Genomic DNA, 25230 nt, shown 5'->3' on the forward strand with positions numbered 1-25230 from the left:
GGGAGGAGGGAGGGAGGTAGAGAGGGAGAGAGAGAAGCAGCCAGGCAGAGAGGGAGCTGGCGGTCTGGTGGCCTTGCATAACACACGTTGGAGCAGCCTTTGCACGCAGGACTTGCAAGTGAGCCTGAGCAGTGGGAAGGGGGGGACTTCCTTCCACCGTCGGCCCCGCAGAGGCAGCGTCCAGCCCCCGAGACCCGAGAGTCCGGAGAGGAGGGCAGAGCTGGAGCTGCTTACAACACAGGCTCCAGGAGAACAGCACAAAGGAGAGATTCAGGAAGAGGAGTTCCTAGGAAACACGTCTCCTGCACACTCACACACACTCACTCACACACACGCACACACACTCTGAGAGGCAGGAAGAATCTTTGGACATGCTCTGCAAGCAGTGGCTGTGGAGAGACTGGTGAGCTATTCTTAGTACTCTAACCAGAGGAGGGGAGGAGGGTGGGTCGTTTCTTCTTCTGTTTTTCTTCTGGATTTGTGGGCATAGTAGGATTTTTTTTCTGCCCCCCGCTACTACACTCGTGCTTACTCTCACTGTCATTCCCCGAGCCCCTGGAGGAGGCTCCAGTCACAGCATCTGTCCACAGCCACATCTGCAGGACTCGGCGGCATCGATCGCCGTGCGGCTGGAAGGTGGCCGCTCGCTGCGAGCTGTGGACGCCCGCGTGCACATCCCCTGCGCGTGTTTGTGCGGGACGTGTGAGTGTGAGTGTGTGTGCGGAGCAAGAACTCTGGAGTCATTGTGGAGACAAGCAGCCTGAACCCCCAGCGCCTGTTCTTACTGTCTGCTCCAGTCTGCCACACGGTCGGTCCGCCTCTTAAAGGCGCAGGCAACACTGTTGTGCAGGGAGCGGGGCAGGAAAATGGCTCTTTCGGGTCTTAGTGGGGGCAGTGCTCCTGTACTGGTGTGCTGTGTTTGGTTGAGGCAGCTGTGTTGTAGAGTGAGTTGAGGTGAGGTCCTCTGAACCCCACACACACACGCACACACACATGTCGTGCACGTACATGTCGTCCTCCACTACCCCCCTTCATGCAAGAGCTTAGATTGATAATGATGTTTTTGTTTTCTATATATAGCCATTTGCTGTACAGTGTATTCGCTGTGTATCTGTCGTCTTGCAGGGGGAAACGCATGACAGCATTGACACCAGCGCTATAACCACAGGGTCGCTGCATTATCCTGTTGTGGGGATCTCTGCACAGAAGATGCATTGGAAGACAGTGTCACCAAATAATGTCGCTGCCTCTCCTCTGCGTCCTCCTGCTGCTGCAGAGACACGGTGTTGCTATGAAGCCGCGGACCGGCGTGAGGAGTAAATAGTGGGAGCATGAGATTCAGGGCTCAGGCGGAGTTGGAGGGTGGTGGTGTTTGGGGGGGGGGTTGCTTGCTGCGTAAAGAGAGAGGCGCTGTAACTCTGCGGGGGGGGCTCTCACCTGGAGACAACAGCAGAGAGGAGGCTGGGAGAAAAAAACAGACACACGCCGCTCCACGCCAACCCATCTCTGTGGTTTTGTGCAGCCTCTTGTGTGGGAGTGTGAAAGAGGATCACTGACTCCCTCACCCTGTCTGAGCTGACAAGCATCAGTGTGTTGCACGGGAACAGAGAGCGTCCTGTCGACCCCCATCCGTCCATGTCTCAGAGGTGACAGTCCGGAGGCAGGGGACTGACTCAGTGTTCCCGTGCTGTCTGGTTCGCTGTGACATGTCTCGAAAGCTCGCCTTTGTTCTCCATAGTATCACACGAGCCGTATGTTTGTTGGTGTCAGTGTTCTAATAATAGTCTGAAGCTGGAAAATGTAGAGAGGCTTGTAGCTGCTGTGCCGTGCCGTGCGTGTGTGTGCGTGCGTGTGTGTGTGTGACCATGTGCAGAGAGCGCTGCGCACAGGTTAAATGAGGAAAGGAATTACACCTTCTATAGGAGCATCCTATTTTATCTGTGGTCTGTGGGGTGTTTGTGTGTGAGTGAGTGTGTGTGTGTGTGTGTGGCGCTCGTGAACCAGAGCACGCCGGCTTTGTCTTCCAGTGCAGCTGTAATCAGAGGAGGTACTTGTGCTTCAGATGTGATGTCATTACAGTGTTGATGTGGTGTTTCAGAGGTGAGCCTGTGCAGCAGCGGCTGTGTTGCTGGCCGGGGAACTCTAGGCAAGGAGGGGGTTCTATGGCGCTCTGATGCTGCAGGCGCTGCTCAATGTGGGTCAGGAGAAGCAGCACTCTGTCTTCTTCCCCGTTCCCCTATTCTTTCTCCCTCCTTTCCAATCCTAATCTTCTTTCTTTCCCAGCCGTCCCCCCTTCCACCTCCCACCCACGTCTTTTACTCCCTTTCCTCCTTCAACACAGTTCTGTCATCTTACATTTCTCCCACTCCTCCCCCTCACTCTCCTCTTCCCTCTCTGGGTTTCTGTTTCTCTCCAGCCCCGCTGCTCTCCTCCTTTGTTGCATCTGCCGGATCCACCAGGCTCTGTAGTCCTATACGGATGAATCGCACGGTTTGAGGTTTTTCGCCGCAGTTGGATGCGGTGACCTTGTCAAAGCCATCGACAGATGTAGATGCATCTAAGAGAAAATGACCAAGGTCGCCTTCTGGCTTTTCTCCCTCCCTCTGTCTTTATGTAACCTGTCTGCGGCTGTAGTGAACCTCCTCCTCAGTTAATATGAAAATACAGTTTTAGTGCTGTCAAATAGCCGGGCTCCACTCAATGGAATGTAGAGGCAGAAAATGAATGGATGGTGTCATATACACACCATCTCCGTGGCGCCTCTGGTTAATGAACAACTCAGAGTCCCGTGCATTGACCCACAGATAAGCCTGCAGGACACAGCAGTCAATCAAATAAAGAAGCCGTGACAAAAATGACCTCATGGGAAAGGAGAGGCTGCATGTTAATGCTGCTGAATCAATGGATGCATCGCATGTTGTTGTTGTTTACTTGTGTGTGCACATTTTAGAGCTACTGCATGTGACTATGCATACTTAAAAATGGAGTGCATGACTCTAAATGTCGGAAAAGCCTTGCAGTCAAACATTGACAGTGGCTAGGAGACATTTGGGTACCTTTAACCAACACGCCCTCTATGCATCACAGTTTCCTGTAACCTCTCTCCTGGTTTGTTGTCCACTTATTCCCTTGAACCTGGAAACAAACGGAGTGCAGCGGAAAGCCTTGGCAAAATATTTTCATGCACTTCAGTGAAAGAGCCCAGTTGCACCTCTGGCAGAAGGTTCTCTAATCAAATTTCAAGCCATATTGTTTTCACTTCATTTCTCTGATGTGTCCATTGACCCACAGTTCCTGTCAGGAGGTGGATGCTATATGTATAGTTGCCCCACTGACTCAACGCGAAGCCTGGGAGTGTTAAAACAAAGAGTAAAGCCTGAGCTCCTCTGAGGCTGTTACTCTGCGCTGTTATCCTTTCACTCTGCTCTGCTTTCTGTCCCCTAGAGCAAGATAACAGCCAACAGCAATGCTCATACACTTACCCTGTACACATGAGTACACACACACACACGCACACACACACACACACACACACACACACACACACACACACACACACACACACACACACACTGCATCCCAGGAAACTCCTGCCTGGTGTTGGAAACATGAAAGAGCCGTTTCCACGTTATGTAAATGATGACACACAGCCCTGCACTGTACTTCTTATGTGTTGTACGTCATTACTCATGCAAAGGCTGGTTGAGTTTTGACAGATTAGTCCATGCAAATCCTCAGGGGTCGTCTCTACATGTTGATCTTGGAGAAGCCTACGTGTTGCGTTCAAGTTCATCAGAAAAACACAAATCCGACTGATGCAGTAGTTATACAAGGTACCACCTTGTGGCAAAACAAAGAACATCAGGAAATCTTTCTAAGGGTGTGTTATGGTGTTTGTTGTTTTGCATTTGGATCTCCGCTGGAACAGTTTGGGATTATGCTTCATAAACACATTTTGTGCTTATAGAGCTAATTCTGCAGGGAAATTAGACTGTGCTGAATTAAAGTCAAATACAACTTTTATAATATTCATTTATATAGCATGAGAAGAGGGTGTAAACATTTTGTTACCAAGGGTTTTGATTTCATTTGCATATCATCTGAGTGTCTGATTCCAGCTTCTCTCTGCCATCAGATTACTGCCGACATCGTGGAAGAGGTGGATCGGTCAGAGATGATTCCTCATGAAGTCTATGGAGCTCATTTTGGGAGCTGGACTGACTCTGTCTTCTCTGGTGTGAGACCTGGAGCCGTCTACCAGTGAAAACAAAGCGAGTCAGAGCCACACAGTGCACAGAGAGGCTGTGTCAGTCTCAGAGGAGCTTACAAGTAGCACAAGGGAATATTAAAACCGCGGTGGCACAATGAAATCTAACCAAGAGCGGAGTAACGGATGCCTGCCTCCTAAGAAGCGTGAGATCCTGGCTCTGGAGCAGAGGCCAGTGGTCATAGCCACAGCTCCACCCCCAGCAGCAATGGTGGCCGATAGTCCCCACACGGAGAACTTAGCGTGGTTGGCAAGTGTAGCCAGTGAACGTTGCAGGTCTCGGGACGCAGAGAGCCCAAGATGTCTCATCTCCTCCTCTTCTCCTTCCATGTCTGCACCTTCCTCGACCACCCCTCTGTCCGCAATGCCCCTGGCCTCTCTGCCTGCAGTTTACTCCACAGCCCTCCCCCAGCAGGCTGGGACTATCCAGTTTGCTCAGCTGGGACCCAACGTTCAGTTCATCAGCTCCGGGCCTTATGCCGGCTACATCTCCTCTCACATCATCTCCACAAATTCTAGCTCTGTGCCTAACAGCTCCACCATAGTAGGACAGCGTCCTCACCTGGACGGATACACCACTGCCCTCGTCTCCCCCAACACCAAAGGGGAGCAGCACTTTCAAATAGGCCTCTCCCCCACAGAATTGACACCCGTGTCGCTCCCAAGCTCTCCCCAAGTCACCAGCCAGTACATCCATCTGGACAGCAGAACACCTCTGACCGTCAGCGGAAACTCCGTCAATTCACCCGCAGCCCACCTCCAGCTCCACCCTCACACAGCCAGTTTCCCACAAACACTTACCCTCACTCCCTCCCAGTTGGTGGTTCAGTATGCAGATGGCTCCTTTGGAAAGAAGCCAGAGGGGCATGCTAAGGGTCTACTGAATGGGGAAATGGAGCTGGTCAAGCAGGCAAAAGCCCACAGCTATCCAGCAAACCATCACCAGGTCCAGAGCTATGAGGCCAGACATATCCTTCTGCCTGCAGACTATGGCCAAAACCCCACAGGACTCCAGACCTCCTTGGTGCTGGTGGCTCAGCCCAACCACGGAGAGGAACATGACGCTGGCTCAAATAAGATCTCCTTAGTCCAGACTGAGAAGGGAGGCATCTGCTTGGGGAAACCAGTGTCCAGGTCCTCCTCTTTCACCTCCTTCTCTTCCTCAGAGTTGATGAAGTCTGTTGCTCCTCACACAGTCATCCAGACCACTCTGCCCTCCGAGGAGCTGCCAGCCAGCCTCTATTCCTCTACACAGCCACCCATCATTGGTTATATCACCAGTTCAAACCAGCATGCTGTCAGCTACCATGCGGCGCTGCCCCAGCACCTGGTGATCCCGAGTGGCCAGTCCCTCTTCATCCCAGTCAGCGGCACCAATAACGGCATAGAAATGGAGGTCAGTCGTACTGTCAGTGCCCTGACTGCTACCACTACCCCTCAAATATCCACCGCCATGCCGCATGCATATCTAGCCACAGCCTTGTCCAGGTGTGAGGCACTTGGGCAAGATGGACATCAACCACACCCTGCTGCCGCACATGCTCCAGTGCTGCCAGTCCTGCCCTCAAACCCGGCACCGGCAGTGTTGGCAGCTCCCTCCCCGACTCCTGCTCCCCCTCCTGCCCCTGTCCCAACCCCAGCCCCTGTTTCCATCCAGGCCTCCCCCTCCATTTCCTCCTCCTCCTCCTCGCCTGTGGCGCTCCCTCCATTCTTCATGCGAGGCTCCATCATCCAGCTGGCTGACGGGGAGCTGAAGCGCGTGGAGGACCTAAAGACGGAGGACTTCATCCAGAGTGCTGAGATTAGCAGCGAGCTGAAGATCGACTCCAGCACTGTTGAGCGCATTGACAGTGGGCAAAGCCCCAATGCTGTGGTCATACAGTTTTCTGTGGGCGAGCTCAAAGCTCAGGTGAGATATTCTGATTTACTTTTTAAAAGATTAAACATAAGTGAAATATTTAAGGTCAGTAGTAATAGAATTTTAAATCTCACGTCTTAGGTGCCCCCCCAGTGACAGAAGGCAATGCTCAGGTTGCCGGATTTTATTGATTGATTGATTTTTTTTCTTGAATCCATTAATTGCAAGTAAAAGAAAACATCCCTCACTCTCACAACATTTTTCAAAATCCAGCTCTAATGCAGGAGATATGAGAGAAACCTGTTTTCAACCAACTGCTGTTGTCCACCCCTTCTTCTCTTGGACCATATGCCAAAGTCGCTTTTGCACATATAGCACTTTGTTTGAAAATCTTTAAGCCATTATCCATGTTATATTATTCCAAGTCTGAAAAGGGTTGCAGACAAGAGCTTGACTGATACTGGATTATTGAAAGCAACAAGGTTATTTGATTTAAAAAAAATATTTATTTGTTATATTCTCTTAAATGTTGTCATTTAGAATATGGGAGAGTTTACAGAAAAGTAAACTTGTCAGTGCTGCTCTGATGGATACAATTATGTAACTGTGACACTTTGTCAAAACGACCTCAAACATATCTTTGTCATATCTGTACTTAATTATTGGCAGATAATCATACAGCATATGTGCGATGAGCTAAAACTTCATTAGCTTTAAAAAAACTCCAGCTCCATTATAACCACTACATCCTCCATATTTCCTACAGAATAGTCCGCTCTATGTAAGTGTCATGACAGTGTGACAGTCAGGCAGCGTACACAAGACCTGGAGCCTGAAACTGAAGCTGCTAAACAGAATTCAGTCTCCATTATTTTATTGTTTACACCTGCATTATTCTTTCTGTGGAATGTCAAAAGTTATTCCGTGAAAAATTCACAAATTTTCTATGAACAAAAACTAACAGAATAATTTGCAACATGTTATAATCCTTTCCAAATCCTTCCCATAGCAGCTTTAAGTGGCTTTTATTATTCATTTATAATGTTGAATGATATAGTGATCAGTATATCCATTTAGTTTCTGGAGCAGAACTTCGAAAAACGTTTTGGACGTTTTTTCAAGAGGTGGTGAAGTGGTGCCATTTGATATTTTTGGGTGTCCTGAGCAAAATCTTACGACGTCAGGTAAAATCCCCAAATCATCTTTCCGGTTTTGTGGGTGCCAGGGGGGATATGCCATCTTCAGGCGACTCTTGGAAATCCGTCTCTCAGTCTGTGTTTTGCAGAGAGTTGACTGTGTTTTGTTGTGCTCCTCTCCAGGTGTGTGTGGAGGTGCTGGTGGAGTACCCCTTCTTTGTGTTCGGTCAGGGCTGGTCGTCCTGCTGCCCCGACCGGACCACCCAGCTGTTTGAGCTGTCCTGCGCTAAGCTGTGCGTGGGCGATGTGTGCGTGTCGCTGACCCTCCGCAGCTTGAGGAATGGTTCGGCGACAGACGGCCAGGCTTTGGCGGCCAAGCTGAAGACGAGTCACCTCTCTGACTACTGCCACAGTGTGGAGGCCACTGTCAGAAACAGTTTGAGCCCAAACGCAGGCGGTAACAGCGGCCTTCTAATGAAGGCGTCCAGTGGAGAGAGGCTGGAAAGGAAACAGGTAGCTGGACCGGGACTGGGACTAGTTCCAGGGTCAGCAGACGGGTTCTACGGAGCTGGACCGGTGCTGACAGTCTCAGGGACTGGAGAAGTAAGACAGGAATCAGTGAAAACAGACATGCCTGCTCTTACCAGACAGTGTGAGCTAGAGAGACCCGCCACCCGCAAGAGGCGCTGGTCGGCTCCGGAGAGAGACCAGACTGAGAGAGCCGAGGACGAGCCTCCTCCGACTCTGCCCAAACCCTCTTTCGTCCCGCACGAGGTTAAAATCAGCATAGAGGGCCACTCCAGCACTGGGAGCGAACGCTTCTTGAGCAGAAGAGTAGACTGTTAAGAGAACTTTAATGAATTTTAAATTCCTGTGGTTTGCTTTGTGTTTCCCCGCCTCTCTTCTCGCTATCCAGACTACTGTAATATAGACAGAGTTTACACAGTATTTACATGTTTTCTTTCACCTACGTCTGATATCTACGATGAAGTACGGTAGAGCACCTTCATAACGTGGTATCACACATGAGATCAGTGCAATCAATGCTGAAAGCAAAAACGAATGCAGCATGAATGTTGAGTATGAATGGCAGTCGCCTGAGAGACGTTTCACTCGTGTGTCATGTGGCTCAAACCTGTTGAATGCAGTCCCGTTAATCATTTCTGTCTTCACGTGCACAGACCCCGATGTCAGCTTGTAGAAAGTGGGTAACCATATTTTTTTTTTTTATAGTTTGTTTTGTGTTTGGTTTGAAGTGATGTTAATGAGTCAAAGAGAGACCTACGGTGTTTCTGTGACAACGCTCCATCTTCATGACCTGTGATTTATGCTGCCTTTGTGCATCTGATGAAGTTTTGATTTCTCTTCTATCACTGCAGTTTTTTTTTTATTTCACACCATGACAGATGTGTGCTACCACCGTCGGCTTGTGTCACCTGTCTCCATGAGTGTGTGTTTGTGTGTTTTTCTGTGTAGCTGTCCAACAGAGCACAGGAGTCAGGTGTGTGTGTGTATGTATATGTGTGTGTGTGTGTGTGTGTGTGTGTGTGTGTGTGTGTGTGTGTGTGTGTGTGTGTGTGTGTGTGTGTGTGTGTGTGTGTGTGTGTGTGTGTGTGTGTGTGTGGCTGGTCGCTGTGAGTTCTGTTGTCAGTGCAGCCTTCAAATACAGAAATGGAAAAAGGCCTGAATGTAAACCACTGAATTTGTCCTCAATACTAACTCATGAAGTCACTCATGTGCTTTTTGCTGCACCAGTGATGAACACGCTGAGAACTTGGCACCAGTGCTTTTCAATACGCGGGTGACAGCAGGTGCACATGAGTGCATTCCTCTGTCAACTTGACCTTGATATTTTGCTAATTTTCTGATGATTCCTTCCAAGGACAACGTGTGTTTTATCGACCTTCACACTGGCTGCCTCGTGCAGCATTTCACACAATGTACAAAAAGGGAAAATTCTGTCTTATACCTCTGAAAGAGTTTTTTAGCCAGTCTTTGTGTGGCTTCTGCCCTCATACTGCAAAATAAACCGCAGTTGGCCAAACTGGATACTCATATTAATTGATTTTTATTTTTTTAGCCAATGTGGGCAGCGCAGCAAATGGTAAACGCAACACTGACGTATTATTACCTTTTCAAACTCGATGACAAACAGAGCAACATTAGCATTCATCGTTCATCTGGGGCCTCGATTCCAGCAGCATGATGAGTCTGATGACGTCCAGCTCATCTTCGTTTTGGTCCCGCAGGAAAAATATCTGGCTCTGACGTTAGTGAAGTCTCCATCATTTTTAGAGCTTCTGTACTGAAAACTATAAAAGGAGGTAACGAGAGTATCTTTGTTGCCCTGAGGGGAACTGTAGAGTTTGCTAATCGATCACCACGAGCGACCCCCTTCCACATTCCACAGAGCCACCTGATCCTATGTCAGTATATTATTTGTAAAATATTGAGCAACTTAAAATGCAAATACACCATAAGATAAAAAAAATGTATCTATATAATATTGACTTATTGATGGGAACGTGGTACCTTCCCACTCCACAGATGGATCCTGTTGATTTCTATGGCCTTAGATACAGTATATAATCTACCTGGTTCACAGCAGCACATGTTTTTTAAGAGTTTTTAACCATTAAAACCTGTTTTCCTCAATGATGATATGTCCACACCTGGTATATCAGAGTACCGTCTTTGGATTAGTCGATTTCTCAGAGTAGAGCCAAAATAAAAATGCTACAGTTCATACTCAGGAACAGTGTGTGTGTGTGTGTGTGTGTGTGTGTGTGTGTGTGTGTGTGTGTGTGTGTGTGTGTGTGTGTGTGTGTGTGTGTGTGTGTGTGTGTGTGTGTATGGTGTGTTAATGTGTGTGTCCACATGTGTATGTTCTGAGCAGCAGCACTTTGATGAAGCATCCAGCAGGATGGTGGTGATGGCCCTGTTTCTTATCTACGAGATATATTGAGAAGAGTAAAATGACTGTTTGACATCACCCTATGTCCGACAGGTTCACTATTGAGAGGAAACTATATTCTGCTGCGACGGAGAATATAAACACACGTCGGGCAAAACTATCTCAAGTTTATTTTTGATGACGTATAATAGAGCTACTATTCAGAGGGCGACGCAGAGAGTTGTAGAGCTAACTATAGCCGGCAGGTGTTGATCATGTACAGTAAGTTGTATCTAGGACGTGTACAGTGTGTGTGTGTATAGATATTCTAACCCTTATGTAGCTTATGTACTGTATGTGCCACAGCGCCTCCTTTTTCAATCATTCCATTAACTCTCCAACAACAAGTGGTACTTTGTTTTTTTCTGGTCAGTTCAGGTGTTGATCCAATGTTCATGAATGTGCTACACTCTTCTCTTTGGGAACGTCGACACTATTCAACCTCCTCACAGTTCCTCTGACTTGCACACTGTAACGTACAGTTTGTGTGGATGTGAGCTGCAGTTCTCCTCATGATAGCCATGAACCTTTTAGAGCTCCTGAAAGGTGTTTTATTGTAAACCCAGTTACCGACTGTTCTCGTCTGCTTGTGTTCGACTGCTCAGGCTTACCACTGCCCAGTGACTGTTTTCTCTGACGAGACTGCGTGCTCTTATATCATCACTGTTACAAAAGTCGAGCTACTGTTTCATTCTTTGTCTCTGTAGCCATTCTTCTCTCTGTAAACTTTATCCTTTTTTAAATTTCCTTACAGAAATGGGTATTTTTACAGATCTGAAGTGACATCTTGACGCAGACTCATCTATGAAGTGTGGGATTGATGCGCTAAGGAAAAGTCTGGTGTTACTCTAAGTTTTTCCTATTGTTAATCAATCTCATGAAAAGACTAAAACCAACAATGCATTAGTCAAACCTTTATCCCCTTCACCGTCTCAGTGGCACTCGAGCCCATTCATCCCCACTGACAACATCATATCTTTAAAAACTGGTCACAGAAGTGTACTTAATTCTTTTAAAGGCAGAAGCTTACATCAAACAGCTGGGGACTATTTTCAGCTGCGGATTGACACATTACAGCTCCAGGATTTTTTATGTTCCCTTGACTAAACAACTTCAAGGCCCATGTTCATGAGTGATGACAATGGACTGTATTTTATATGGCACTCTTCCTGTCTTATTGACCATTAAAAGTGCTTCACAGTAAAGGATGCATCATACAGTCCTTTATATACGCAGCCCTTTTACTATCACACCATTCATAAACAGCTTTCAGACATTCACTGTCACCTCAGGATGCAGACTGGAGAAGCCCGGGGATCAATTCACAAACCTTCTGGTTAGTGGACGATCCGCTCGACCTGCTGGCCACAGCTGCCTCTTTCCTCAATTGTTTTTTCTTCTCCTCTTCCTCGTCTTTTCTGGTCAATATCACATCAGAGTAGTAGAATGGATCAGGCCTCAGCTGCACAGACAATACCTTAGTTTGATTAGCTCATTGTTGGCTGTGGTCTTTTTATGGGATTTGTTGACATGATTAAAATATAAAATAATTCTTGACTTATCATTTGCAGTCCCTTCACACCCACACAGTTATTCCTGCTGGTTAGACCTCAGGTGGAATCTGGGAGGAGCTGTGCTCAATAAGATTGTCAATAACATTGTCGTGCCCTGACAAGGACCAACAACAGTCAGTTGTGTTGACAGAAGGCGGCGTCATTGAAAACAAATGTGTGGGTGGACCACAAACGTATAGAGACTTTAAGTTGGACCCCAATATCAGCCTGTTGGAAAAGCTTAGTAACCCCTGAAAGCTTGAACTAGGCCCATTCAAATACAATTTTAAAGCCTTTCTAAGTAATGTTGGACATGGTGTAAGCACCACCATGTGGTGATCTATGGAGTTGCACTTTGACATATAGGGTGGGGGTGTTTTAGTTACTAATACACATAAGTAATGTACAGCATGTCTGAGAGAAATCGTACACTAAACAGTACATCTCAGCGATTTGTAAATAGCCAAAGTCTTCCATTATAATGTTGGTATGACCTTTGTTGCCAGTGGAGAAGATAAACACTGATCCCCATGTACAGACCTTTGAAGTGAAGTTTACGTTCAAGAATACGTCATCGTTCATTTGACAGAATAAAGGATATTGCTTCACCTAAGACATTTTCTTTTGCACTAGCTCAACAATCCAGGAAATTATGGGAGAAGAACACTTAAAAAAAGAAAAAAGGATTTTGTAATTTGGGTTTGTTTGCTGGATAAATCTAAGTTACAGTTTGTCCCACTATCGTACGTAGTAAGTATCAATAATGTTCCCTATTTTGATGGTGTTGAGGTTCGCTAGTCAGAAACTGTTAAATCTTTACTTCAAATGTTCGATTTTACATTTGGTCAAATATATTCAAAGAAATAAACAGTCTAAAGAAAAACAAACAGCATTTCTCTTTTGTATTCTTTCCCAAGACGATCAGGGAGGAGGGAGGTTTGGCAGGACTTTGTAAACATGTGGTTTTCTACCCGGATGACTGTGAGCAATGCTTCCACTTGAGATACATCTGATAATTTGTCTGATATAAAGTCTGATAATAGATTCACCTACATTCTCCTGATCAGACATTTCCCACAAGAAACACAATGAAAAAACTGAAACAGCAAATATTTGGACAGAGAAATTCTTATTTCTTATTACTGTAAAGAAATCATATTCATGTTTTGCCTTTTGTAGTTTGGTTAGCTAATAATAACCGTTATATTTTATACAGTATATAAAACACAAATCCTTATTTGCATTAAATCAAATTCACACATCTTAATTGTGAATATTATCTATAATTGTTGTATTTTATTGTAATTATTTCCCGATCACTTCCCTCTGAAACGCGTTGTAATGCAGACCCACTGCACAAGGTGTCTACTTTGATAAAACCCACAGAAAAGAAGAGTTTGTCAGCATCCATGAAATTTGCAGGTGAACACAAACATCAGTTCCAGCCCAGAGGTCTGAAGGATGAAGCTGCTCCCTGCCGCTCAGTTATAAAGTAATTTCCTATTAGCAACATGTGTTTTATTATTATTGTATTGTCGAGCTGCTTTGCATGTGAAGTGTGTCCTACAATGTGTTTGGTGTGGCTGCCTATTGTGCCTCAGATTATACTCATGTTCACACAGTTGAAGGGAAGAATAAATTACACATAAACCGCTTGCAGTGTGTTTTAAAATGATCTGGTTTAGTAGCTGCTCGGCTAATGAAGAATAATGCAAATTTGCAGTTTAATAACTCGTAGATGACAAATCGTGTTCTGATTCAGGCAGTTAGTGGAAATATCAAAGACTAAGCTCACATCTGCAACAAATACGTGTTTGGCTTCAGCACCAAAAAAGTGATATAATGTGGTTCATGCTCCATTCCTACCTTATAGAACTTTGTAAACACAATATAAACAAGTGTGAGCTACCTCCATGGATCCGATATACTATATGTTTGCAAATGTACATCCTTGCTTTATTGTTTATTGTTTTATTATTCTCTTATGGAGAGTTTACATTAGATACTGGATTGTTTACAGAGCTGATAGGAACACTGTGTCCTCCCATGATACTTTTGCAATATTCTGTTCTTCTTTAAAATGCTTAATCCCTGAGATTACTAGACATTAGTTTAGGGAGCTGTTGGACATATATGCATTTGAGAAACTACATTTCCCAAAAGCATAGAGCCTTTGATGTTGTGAGCTCATGTGGTGTAAAGTCTGAGGCTGCAACACACAGAATTGCATGAAGTGTCGACTTGAGAGACCAATGAAAGTTGACGTCTCAGAACAGAAAACACACTTAGAAAAATAAACTTAATACCAAAGATGTTGTAGCAACACAAAGTCAACAAACCATCATGCAATATAGACTTAGTGTTGACTTGTGTTTATAAAGCAAGAAACTTGTATCACTATAAAGTTGCAGCTGTAGGGAAATAAAGTTCGGGCCACACAGCACCTGGTGTAGAGGCCCATATCGGTCAAATATCAAAGCTCAACAAATTGCCTGAAGGCGAAGACTTGATTCCAGCTCCACAAAAACATTCTTGGGTGTAGAAAATAACAAGAGAACTTTTATATCAATCCTGTTTTTATAACTCCACATAAAATATCTACTGAAATCCCCATCGTCAGTAAGACAGTTTGAAGTTACACTTACAAATACCCCAAACTCACTGCTCAACAATGTTCCACACTGAAAATTCATCCTCACAGCTTTGTTCTTTTTATTATTGTTTTAACCATAACCTGATATTTTCTGAAAATAAAACAACCACCACAGAGTTTTATTGAAGTCATCTTCACAAGAGGTCGCTGTCCTGCCTCTCCTGCACCTCGGTCAACCGCAGAGCAGTGGTTTATCTCTACACTGCACCACCTGGGGGCGCAAGAGTGCTTCTGCCTAGGTGGAGACAGATTCTACAACAGCTGAATCGAACTCTGTTATCACACAAACACAAAATATGTTTAAATAGAACTAAATAAGAACATGCATATTAGTATAAATGTACCCTGCACAGTGAAAAACTACTCTGTGCTATAAAACAATATTAATATTGATAATAGGAATAATTAACCTCAATGATTTGCTTGGTCAGGGCAAAAAGCTACTATGAGTAAGAAAATATGAACACAGAGACATAAACGTTTTTCATTTTCGATTTATTTCATATTTCTGTGCTCTATTTTTCCAACAAATGCGCTGATGATTTCAGTCTCTAACTTCACGGCGAGGAGGAATATGTAAAGTTCGCTTTCCCAAACAAACCAATATTAATGAGAATGACTAATAAAACAACACTTTATTCTGGTACAAATAACAAATAGCACACAAGGTTGGTTTAAATTCTGGGTACTGATGATGCCCTCACACTTTGTTCTGCCTGCATGTGTGTGACATATTTTATTATCACATAAACAAATGACATTAAACAGACGCAGCTAAATGCTGTACAGTTGGTGCAGCAGTGCCTCAGATGGTCAACAGTGTGTTTTTGTTCTGGACTCTTTATCTTAACAGGTTTTGAAGTGTTATCGAATCCAAAAGAACAGACCACAGTAATAAGTTATTTATGTATTTGTCTCCCCACTCTATTCGTTTTGAAATGTCATGTGGCTTAAATCACTCTAATCAGTTGCTTCTGCAATGCTAAAATCGAATATACACTTATATACATAAACAATGGAAACATTAAGCTCTGATAAAAATAATGCCAGTGTAAACAAGCTTCAGTATCACGCAACACCCAAATATTGCACATACATTCTTAAATATACACGTTAACTCTGTGCCTTTATGTTTATGAATGCGGATCCTATGTATATGTGTGTGTGTGTGTAATCTGTACACAGCCTGCTCTGAAGAACCAGGATAAATTAAATTAGGTGGGGAAGGAATTCAATAAGTGAATGAAGGGCTCACACAAGAGGCACATAATAAACACACACATATGTACAGTAACTGCACACACCCACACCCACACACACACACACACACACACACACACACACACACACACACACACACACACTCACTCACTCACTCACTCACTCACTCACTACTCACTCACTCACCACTCACTCACAAACAGACAAACACTCACAAAAGCACTTGTGCATAGACCTCATGTCTCTTTGTGCCTCGCTTACACAGACACATGAAAACATTCAGAAACATTAAAAGCATTGCCCTCACAACAAAGTCCGTGCTGTCTTCAGTTCTGGTGCCTCATTGCGATGGATAAACAATAGACATGTGTGTGTGATTGAGCCTGTTTAGTGTGTTTTGGTCCCGTTCTGTCTGGTTTGAGCCTCTCTCCTTGTCCAAGCCGGAGCGGCGCTGCAGTCTTCCGTCTGTCCTTTCAGTCAATGTCATTAATAGAGAGGCAGAAGATGTGCAGCCAAGGAATGTAGGGTCCAATGGCAACAGATCTCAGATCTGATTCAAGTTACTCAGAAGGTGCACATCCCTCCCAAACCGCAGTCCTCCATTCAGGGGCTGTCCTGCATCGACTTAGGCGTCCCCTGTTTGATCCGACGTCAGCCGCTCCTGGTCAGAGACGTTGTCGTCAGTTGGCGGCCGCGCCCGGTCAAAGAAACCACACTGAGGGAATCATGTTAACCCATTAGTGCAGGATTGGATAATTGACCTACCATAAAGGAATGCAGAGGAAGGTGGATGATGTATGTGTGTGTGTTATTTTGTACCTTCCACATGGCGAGCGTTAGCATGGCCAGCACCAGCAGCCCCAGCAGTATGGCCAGGATGATGACCCAGAGGGGAACAGCAAACGAGACATCAGGAGTCCCCCACAACACCAGGGTCCCCATCTGCAGAACAGAGGGACGCGTTTATAAGAGCCGACACACTTTCTTTTCCTCCTGTAGCATCTCACACACTCTCAAACACTCCAGTTATTCTCGATCTTACCGAGGTGCTGTGCTGAGGCAGGCTGTGGGGTTGGATCCGATAAGGCATGGCTGTGACCATGAAGGACACAGTGGAGTTGAGGACGTATGGGTCATTACGCCGCTGGAAGACACATGTTACAAGACTTTATTTAAATGGTGACATTTGACCCGTCATTTATTATGTTTGTTCCCTAGGTAACATGCTCCGTGTAATTTAGTTTGAACTTTAGCCAGAAAGGATGAGAGACACATGAAGTTCTCAGGAAAAATGCTAATTTAAACACCTCTATGACAACTGGGTCAAGTACATTGGCTTATGAGGATCATGTAACACGACTAAAAGCTCCAGAACCTCTACTTAATAGACCTCATTTTAAAATTGTTTTCTCAAGAGCTGTTTTAAAGGGAACAGGAATAAACTTTAGACCTTAGACCATTTAATTTACTTGCACTAAAAAGGACACTAAACTGAAGACACTGACCTGCAAGAACGTATGTGCCCAGAGTCTCGAGCGGATCTTAACCACCGCGCTCTGCCCGCGGTCCAACCGGCCGACCACACATGTGATCCTCAGACAGGAGATATTAGTGCAGTTCTGCATGAGAAGAAGGTTGGATAAGAGAGAGAAAATGAAGACATCAAACATCTGTGAACCACTGATGAACATCTGGTTTTCTGGGGAAGATGTACAGTACATGCGCGTGTGGCTCACCAAGGTTTTGCCGCTGTAACTCTGATCTGTGCTGACGGCTCGTTTGTGGCGGGTTGGAGGAGAACTGGTGTTCCTCAGGAAACCCAATAACTCAGGTGTGTCCTGGAGAGCGGAGATCTGACGAAGACGAGGAGAGAGTTAATAACACTGAATTTTATTCTCCTAAAGCTCTACTGGAAATGATGAATCTGCACCTAAAAGATGATCCAATTATGGATTTGATTATTTAAGAAGACAGTCATCAATCAGTAAGTAAGGTAAGGTAAGGAAAGGAATGGAAGGAACGGGAAAGTGATGTAAGGTAACGTAGCGTGACGTAGCGTGACGTAGCGTAAAGGAGCGTGACATAGCGTGACGTAGCGTGACGTAGTGTGACATAGCGTGACGTAGCGCAACGTAGCGTGACGTAGCGTGACGTGACACGATGTAAGGTAACAAGACGTAACATTAAGCGAAAGAAAGGATCAGATGTAAAACAACGAAAGATGTAGTTGCTCCAATGCTCACATTCCTTGGTGTTGTTTTACAAATTTCCTCATCAACATGTGTTTGGCCCGTATGATGATAATTATTTGTCAGCTGCAGATGAATTTATGTTGGCGGTTTAGCAGAGTCTGTATTACACATGGGCTCACATAAGAAGGAGGTAGTAAACATGAAGACAGAGGATGCTTGTAAACGTAAGATGTTTAAGATGTTTTTACAAGATACAATAAAATGGCAGAAAATCAGCAGCTGAGAAAACCTATGACGTTCAGGGATCGGATCAAAAAGGGTTTGGATGAAGGGAGGATTTGAAGAGATTTTCATTTCTCAATTGCAGCTTATACAGTCAAGCTGACAGCAACCAGAGACACGACGGAATAACCGGAATTTCCTCCAGTCAAGGCTCACAGAGAACAGAGATAGAGGTGGGACGCTGGTGGGGGATCACGCTAGTTCTGTAATAGTTATCTCTAGAGCTTTTTCATTTGGGCTGCAGCTAGGGATTATTTCTAATTCAATTTTTGCGTAATCATTTAGCTGAAGAGGTTTGAAAAATAAATCGCAAAACTCAAAGTGACATCTTCAAATGACTTAAACAATTTGTCTGACCAACAATTTATTCTTAGTGTCGAGCAAATCAGGAAGAAAATTATGAAATAAAAAAGTCTGACCTCTGACCATGTACTGACTCATTTTGTTTTCATAGAGGCTTATAGCTTGGTAGTATTTCATATTCAGACATAGGCTAATTGTACAATTTCTGAAATAACTGCATGTTTTCTTTTCAAATTACGGATGATATCATAGATATTGGAGACCATTCCTGCTCTAATTTCTTCTAATGAGCGTAATAATCCAGCCTACTCGTTTTGAGCCAGCTGGCAGAAGAACATGGAGAGCAGCCAGAACAACGAGTACAATTATGTTTAAAATAAGCGGGTATAAATGACGGACCAGCGCAGGGAAGAATCAGCCGCCAGCAATGAAATAAATAAAAGTTGGAAACAGCAGTAGGCTGTAGAGTGAGTAAGGAAGGGAGTAGATGCACAATGATATATTTGGGGCTTGAAATCTGGCTGTGTGTACGTGTGTATACGTTCACATGTTTTCATGTTACCTGAAGGCCGAGAGGGTTGAGGCTGGTGTTCGTCCGGCAGCTAATTGGTCCGTCAGTTTGAATCTCCATGGCATACAGCAGGTTCTCTTCACGGAAACGGGACGGCCAGCCGACTTGAAGCTCGGCCTCTCGGATACTGCTGGGACCAGAGTTGTGGAGCTGGAGAGAGAGAGAGAGAGAGAGAGAGAGGGAGAGAGAGGGGGCGCAGGGTTGTCAGTATTGTGTTCTCCTCTGTCTTATTACAAGGTCTCTAATGACTGAGGCTATAATCAGGTTATACCAACTGTGGAATGATGACACAGGCCACCTGTATTTCAGTGAAGATAATACTAATGCTGCCGTCAGTCAAGTAAGACCTACAGCATCACTGGGCTCATCGTCCCTCATCGAAATGAGGATGAATGAATAATGAGCTTAAATGAACCATCAATTCAATAACTCCTCTTTTTTTATCCCGTGTTTTCTCTCTATCTTACACACACACATGCACGCATAGCCTCATACACACACACACACACACACACACACACACACACACACACACACACACACACACACACACACACACACACACACACACACACACACACACACACACACACACACACACACACACACACACACACGGTCATTAACACTGAAGCAAGTCTTCCAAACAGGACATGATCCTGGTGCTGCGGGGCAGGAATTCTGTGCGAGCAGAAAACTCTGTCCTCTCTAACTAGAAGCAGCTGCCAACTGGAAAAAGTACCACAAATGAAAATCATTATCAGCTGCAGGACAGGCCAGACAGTGCTGCACTCCGGTTCAATGAAGCACACGTCTTTTTAAAACAAAGAGAAATCACATGTACGCTACACACACGCATGCAAACACACGCCCCCTATTATAAACCGTTGCCAGTCTGGCTGCCATCCTCCCTGTTATCTATTTGCCTGTACCGCTGTTTGACCTTGTTTTTCCTCTAAGTTATTATTACTCATTGCACTGGATCCATTTTTAAGATCAACCTTATTCCCCTTCCTTCCTCCTCTCTTCTTGCCTGGCTCCTTATTCTATACTCTGTTTCACCCCCTTGTCTCTTGTTTTCCTTCCTTCCCACCAGTAATTACTCCTGAGCTACAGACCTTTGATCAGCCAGAGCCCAATTTTCTTTATAGTGCTACTGGTTTTTACTTTGTATGCAAGTGTTTCTCTTTACTTCACCTTACAGGGACCCCCTCTTGCTGAAGCCTACTTAACAACGTTCCACGCCTATTTGTCTGCTCTTTTCATCTTAGCAGTCCACGTGAAGACAAGTTTTTTGACCACCAACCTGAAAAACTAAACTAGGACGGCACTTGGTTGAGCACATTCCTTTGCCAAGGCCCAACAGCCCCTTAAATTGCAATCAAGCTGCATCAAATTACACACACTCATAGATACCAGTCCCCTATATGTGTGACAGATTTTCTTTCATCAAGATCCATGAATTATTTCCTGGGAAACTGGTGAAAATGTCAAAGAATCTCCAATCTCACAATGTTGATAACAACAACCAACCAACCAACCAACCAACCAACCAACCAACCAACCAACCAACCAACCAACCAATACACAGATGCCCTGCTTCCATTTACCTCATAGATGTGAGTTACTTGTGGTCCCACTTCCTCCTCTTTGACAGGCTTCTCTTTGGGTTCCCAGCGCGGGAATGGCAGCACCACCTGAGAGGGGTGAGACACCCTGGAGGGAGGAGAAACAGCTCAGTGATACTGGAGCATATGCACATGAACAGGTTTAGAGTCAATCTTAACGAACTCTCTGTATGAATGTTGACAGATGTAATTGGTCATTGTAACCATTCATCTGCCTCGCTGTGACAGACACTGGTTGTTGTATGTAGGCCTGATTTCCTGTGTTACAAGCCTTCAACTGGCAACCAGATTGTGTCCTTCCACCATGACTCAGGAGTAAAACACAAAGGGTTATAACTTAGAAATGATTTAATATTTAATATGTGTATCTTGATTGATCAGTTGAACTTTAGAGTACATTTATTTGAAAGAAACCAACAAGGGCCTATTATGGTCTGTTTTTTATGGTCAAGTTACACTAAGAAGGGAACATTTCAAACATACAGTGTAATGGTAAGATTGACTTAAAAATCTGAGTGTATCCTTTAACAGTTGTCATGTTTTACATATATATATATATATATACATGTCATATATCTACAGAGCTAATTCTATCATTAATAGTATAAATACTAATAATGCTTAAAATGCCAGTTTGGTAATTTTATATTTAAATACATTATATATTAAATTTAGCTGATGATTCTACAACATTTAACAATGCTAAACTGAAGATTTCATGGCCTGTAGTGGTTTAATGTTTATAAGCTAAATGGGTTTAAAATCTTACCTCTTAAACTTATCTTAATATTTAAATTTGAGGTGGACAAGTCCCATCAGATTTGAGCAAATACCACCACGGTGTATATTAAAAATGGTGAAGTAGGATTTGAAATTTGAAACTTAAATTCTAGATTGAGATAGAGCAGTTTCACATGGCAAACTTGTATGTCCTCATCTCCCTCATCCCAGGTCCCCCTTCTGCTTGTGTGCACAGAAGTGACCACACCCAAACAACGCCATGCAAGGCTCCATGCTTTGAAGTGTGTGTTATTGTGTGTGTGAGTGTGTGTCAGCGGCCATATGGGCATCAACGTCCATGTCAAAGGTTCCTACGTATCCCATGTGCACATGGTTAGTTGATATTTATGTTTTCATGCTGTTTTCCATCTGTATATAAACAGGCTCCGTGGATTCAAAAGGCGAAGGGATGTCCTGCAAACACCCAACAAGCTGAGACTGAAACCAGATCAGTTTTATCTTTGAGACGCGCAAACAACAAAGCATGATGTCACCGCTTCCTGGTGCAGACGCCACACTCTTGTCACATGCAAAAGATGCTTGACTCACCCACGTAAATCCAGTTGAGCTTGGGCAACGATGGACAGATTCAAACTGACTGGGTTGCTGTTGGAGTTATCTTTGTTGGAGCTGTAGAGAGGGAATTTATATTAAATGTAAAGCATAATATAAAACACACACCGCTCTGACTGGGCTCCACAATCTGTGTCTACTTAGAAACATCACACAGGAGGCTGCGATAAAAAATACGAGTGAAACCAAAGTCTCAGAAAAGCACATGATGAAGCTGCGTTTTTATGTTTCGCTGACTCCATGAGGAATTCTTCCGGCCATGGACTTGATGTACGGTCTAGTGATGTTCTGTGTCGAATTGAACACAATGAAGCAACAGTGAACAGTGGACGTCTGTCTTCCCCTGTCGCTACAGTTAGTTTCATCAAACCACAGACAGTGACAGGATCGGGGGCAGACACAGGACGTATTTACATGTCTCAGAAGAAAGACAAACAGCTCTTTGTGTGTGCGAGTGGGCGGTTGCAGGGGGGTGTGCGTGACTGTCGGTGGGTGTGTCACCTGTGGATCTGTAGCTCAAAGCTGATTTTCGGTCCGGCATCGTCCAGCCTTTGCACAGCAAACCTCAAACCAACAGACAGCTGGGCAGGCGGATGTATAAACAAACATGTGACGGGAGAAAGATGAGGGCAGAGAGATGACAGGGAGGAAAGAAAGAGCAGAATTAAGATCCATCCGAACATCAAAAGCCACATCAGGTCTTAAACTGTCCACTAATATACAGTAAAACCCCCGTTAACTAGATCCTCTGCTGTTATTACAGAGGCGGGAGATCATGTTTGTGTCAGTGTGTGTGTGTGTGTGTGTTGACATCAGCAGAAATCTTAAATCGGAGAACATCCAGACAACACACACAGACACACACTTAAAAGCTACAGTTAAGTTGCTTGTCTCTCCTCAGTTTAAGTCTCCTGTCCTCCAGGGTAACTCAAAACATGTGCCGGATTTGGTTCCATCGTCCAGCGTACGACGACAGCGCACGTGTGTGTGTGCTTGTCACCGCCAAACAGTATGTGTGCGCATGTGTACGTGCACGTGTGTGTGTCTGAGCTCTGCTGAACAACAGGTCAAACACATGGTCCAGAGAGGGAAATGACAGCATGCAGACTCGCACTAACACTTCAAAAGACGGGCCTGGGGTTGGGGGTGAGGGGGTGTGTGGTGGGACTACAAAGCCTGGCAGGGAACGTCTGAGGAGACAAACACCAAATGAGAAGGTTATGAGTCGTTCAGAGAGAGGAGCAGACGTCACTGTCAGCTATGATACTGAGAAAGGAGGAGGAGGAGGAGGAAGGAGGAGGAGGAGGAGGAGGAGGAGGAAGAGGAAGACAACCTAAGATGTCTGAGGAGGCAGTGGAACAAAGAGGTCAACTATGACTCTTAAAATCCGTGTTTTAAGTATCCAACTCTCAACCCTGGTTTAAAAGCAGCTGTTAAACACTTTACTTTTTTCCTTTAGAGAGAGACCAGCAGCTGTGGCCTGCTTGAATTTAGCCTGGTTTTTTACAATGAATGGCACATTTTCACGGTGGAGAAAAATCGTCAAAACATCCAAAGAAACTTTCTCTAAGTACTTTTGCAATGTGGTCAAACTCTACCCCACCGTTGATCTGTACGCACAGTGTATTCCAAATAATTATCATTGCACCACAATATGGCTAAATACACAACTGCAGTCAGTGTTTGTCTATTACCCTCCTTGAAGCTACAAAGCTTTGCCACAAGCAGCGTATTTCGTCACGTTTTAAAAAACAATGGTTCATTGAAACAAAACTGACAGAGTTGGTCTCGGCTGAAGTTGTGGTTTGAGAAGTTTCTATGGGCATTGTTGTAGTTTCTCTCAACCATATAAGTATCAGTTGGGATGAATTAAAAGTCAACAGACTATTGTGGCGGTGAGAAGAATAAAAACCTATGGCAGCCTACAAGTGTGTTTATATGGAAGATACGTAAAGTGAGACATACTGTATGTAGAGAAAAAGAAACAGCACAACGTTCCTCTGTAAGTTGTTCAGGGGTTTTGCTACTAAAGATTAATTTGCTCTGGTATTTACCTCCCGTGATGCAGAGTAGCAAAAAAATGGAAGTGACATAGAGCGAATGAGAGACAGCGGCAGAAACAACGAAAGGAATCCAGAAGAAAACCCTGCTGATAACGGAAGAGAATTGTGATCTTCAATCTAAGGAAGAAAATCACGATTCTCATTTCCCCCAGGATCATGCAGCCCTAGTATTTACCATTATCCCATAGTCGAGTGTCAATGGTCAAGTCTTATAACATCACTTTAAATGTAGGAATGTTGGTACGAAATCACAATTTAAATAAGAATATTTGTCCAGTATTGACATGTACAGTGTCATAAACTTCACATTAAATGCAATGGACAATGTTCCACTGATTTAAATATACATCATGTACTTTTATAGAGCGATAACAAAATATAATCTTATCTTCAAAATAGGATTCCACAGAAAGGATCATGCAGCTACTGTTATTATTATAGAAACAGAAGAATTGAATCATCATCACAGTTCGGTGCGATGAGTGTGGACAGCACTAATGAGCTCAGTTATTCTCGCACACTGACTCTAAACCGCAACTGCTCTTAAATGTCAGTGTTTCCTTCCATCAATAAGACTGGGATCAAGACTTCCTCCATTTAAAAACATTCTGTGGCTTTGTAGTCGTGGTATTGTCTTTTGATTGTTATCGATCACTATCAAAACTTTGACATAGACTTACAGCGATGTGGCTAAGCTACATCTAAAGTAAAGATCAAGACCAGGACAGAAAGAAAAGCAACCCAGACTAAGTCAGGCAGACGGTACTGAAGCCAAATACCGGAGCCAAGAACAGCTCTCCTGCAGGCATGCACCTCCTACACTGATGGAGGCACCACAGCTGTGTCATGTGGCACAAGGACTGAACTTCAATAATGAGAATTGTTGAGCTGCGCAATTTGACCACAGTCTGTATGGGGTACATGACGGTATGTTCCGCATAAGCCCTGGGATTCCTGAATGTCCAATAGGGCAAGTTAAATATGGGAAACATCTGGACAGCTGTGGAGCACTTACACACACACACACACACACACACACACACACACACACACACACACACACACACACACACACACACACACACACACACACATACATGCACACATGCACATGACTTGTCCCTTTCACATGCCTTATTTTGTGCTCCTCCCCCCAGCGGTGAAACATGACCACATAATTGATTTATTAGAATGCTG

The 25230-nt window shown here is 44.5% G+C and overlaps 2 protein-coding genes across 2 annotated transcripts in view; one reads left to right on the forward strand and one right to left on the reverse strand.

The window, feature by feature from the left end:
• Window positions 1-12654, forward strand: LOC118114167 (ataxin-1). Its single transcript, XM_035164449.2, has 3 exons — window positions 1-403; window positions 4136-6176; window positions 7445-12654. Exons 2-3 carry the CDS (start codon window positions 4365-4367, stop codon window positions 8105-8107), a joined length of 2475 nt encoding a protein of 824 aa, XP_035020340.1. The 5' UTR covers window positions 1-403; window positions 4136-4364; the 3' UTR covers window positions 8108-12654.
• A 2244-nt stretch (window positions 12655-14898) lies between these two features.
• itga8 (integrin, alpha 8) overlaps window positions 14899-25230 on the reverse strand; it is a 38851-nt gene continuing 28519 nt past the window's right edge. The window contains exons 22-30 of the mRNA XM_035163203.2: window positions 22472-22551; window positions 21947-22027; window positions 20600-20705; window positions 18981-19139; window positions 17378-17494; window positions 17147-17260; window positions 16684-16785; window positions 16461-16583; window positions 14899-16356 (exon numbers count right to left, since the gene is read on the reverse strand). Of these exons, the coding sequence (XP_035019094.2) occupies window positions 16267-16356; window positions 16461-16583; window positions 16684-16785; window positions 17147-17260; window positions 17378-17494; window positions 18981-19139; window positions 20600-20705; window positions 21947-22027; window positions 22472-22551 (972 nt within the window). The 3' untranslated portion in view covers window positions 14899-16266. The remainder of the gene's footprint in view (window positions 16357-16460; window positions 16584-16683; window positions 16786-17146; window positions 17261-17377; window positions 17495-18980; window positions 19140-20599; window positions 20706-21946; window positions 22028-22471; window positions 22552-25230) is intronic.

The sequence above is a fragment of the Hippoglossus stenolepis genome, chromosome 8 (genome assembly GCF_022539355.2).
Source record: "Hippoglossus stenolepis isolate QCI-W04-F060 chromosome 8, HSTE1.2, whole genome shotgun sequence".
NCBI lineage: Eukaryota > Metazoa > Chordata > Actinopteri > Pleuronectiformes > Pleuronectidae > Hippoglossus > Hippoglossus stenolepis.

Excerpts from the sequence above, each read along its gene's own strand:
- LOC118114167 (XM_035164449.2), top strand. The coding sequence starts at position 4,365 with ATGAAATCTAACCAAGAGCGGAGTAACGGATGCCTGCCTCCTAAGAAG. Across the intron at positions 6,177-7,444 it reads TGGGCGAGCTCAAAGCTCAG|GTGTGTGTGGAGGTGCTGGT; the intron begins GTGAGATATTCT and ends GCTCCTCTCCAG.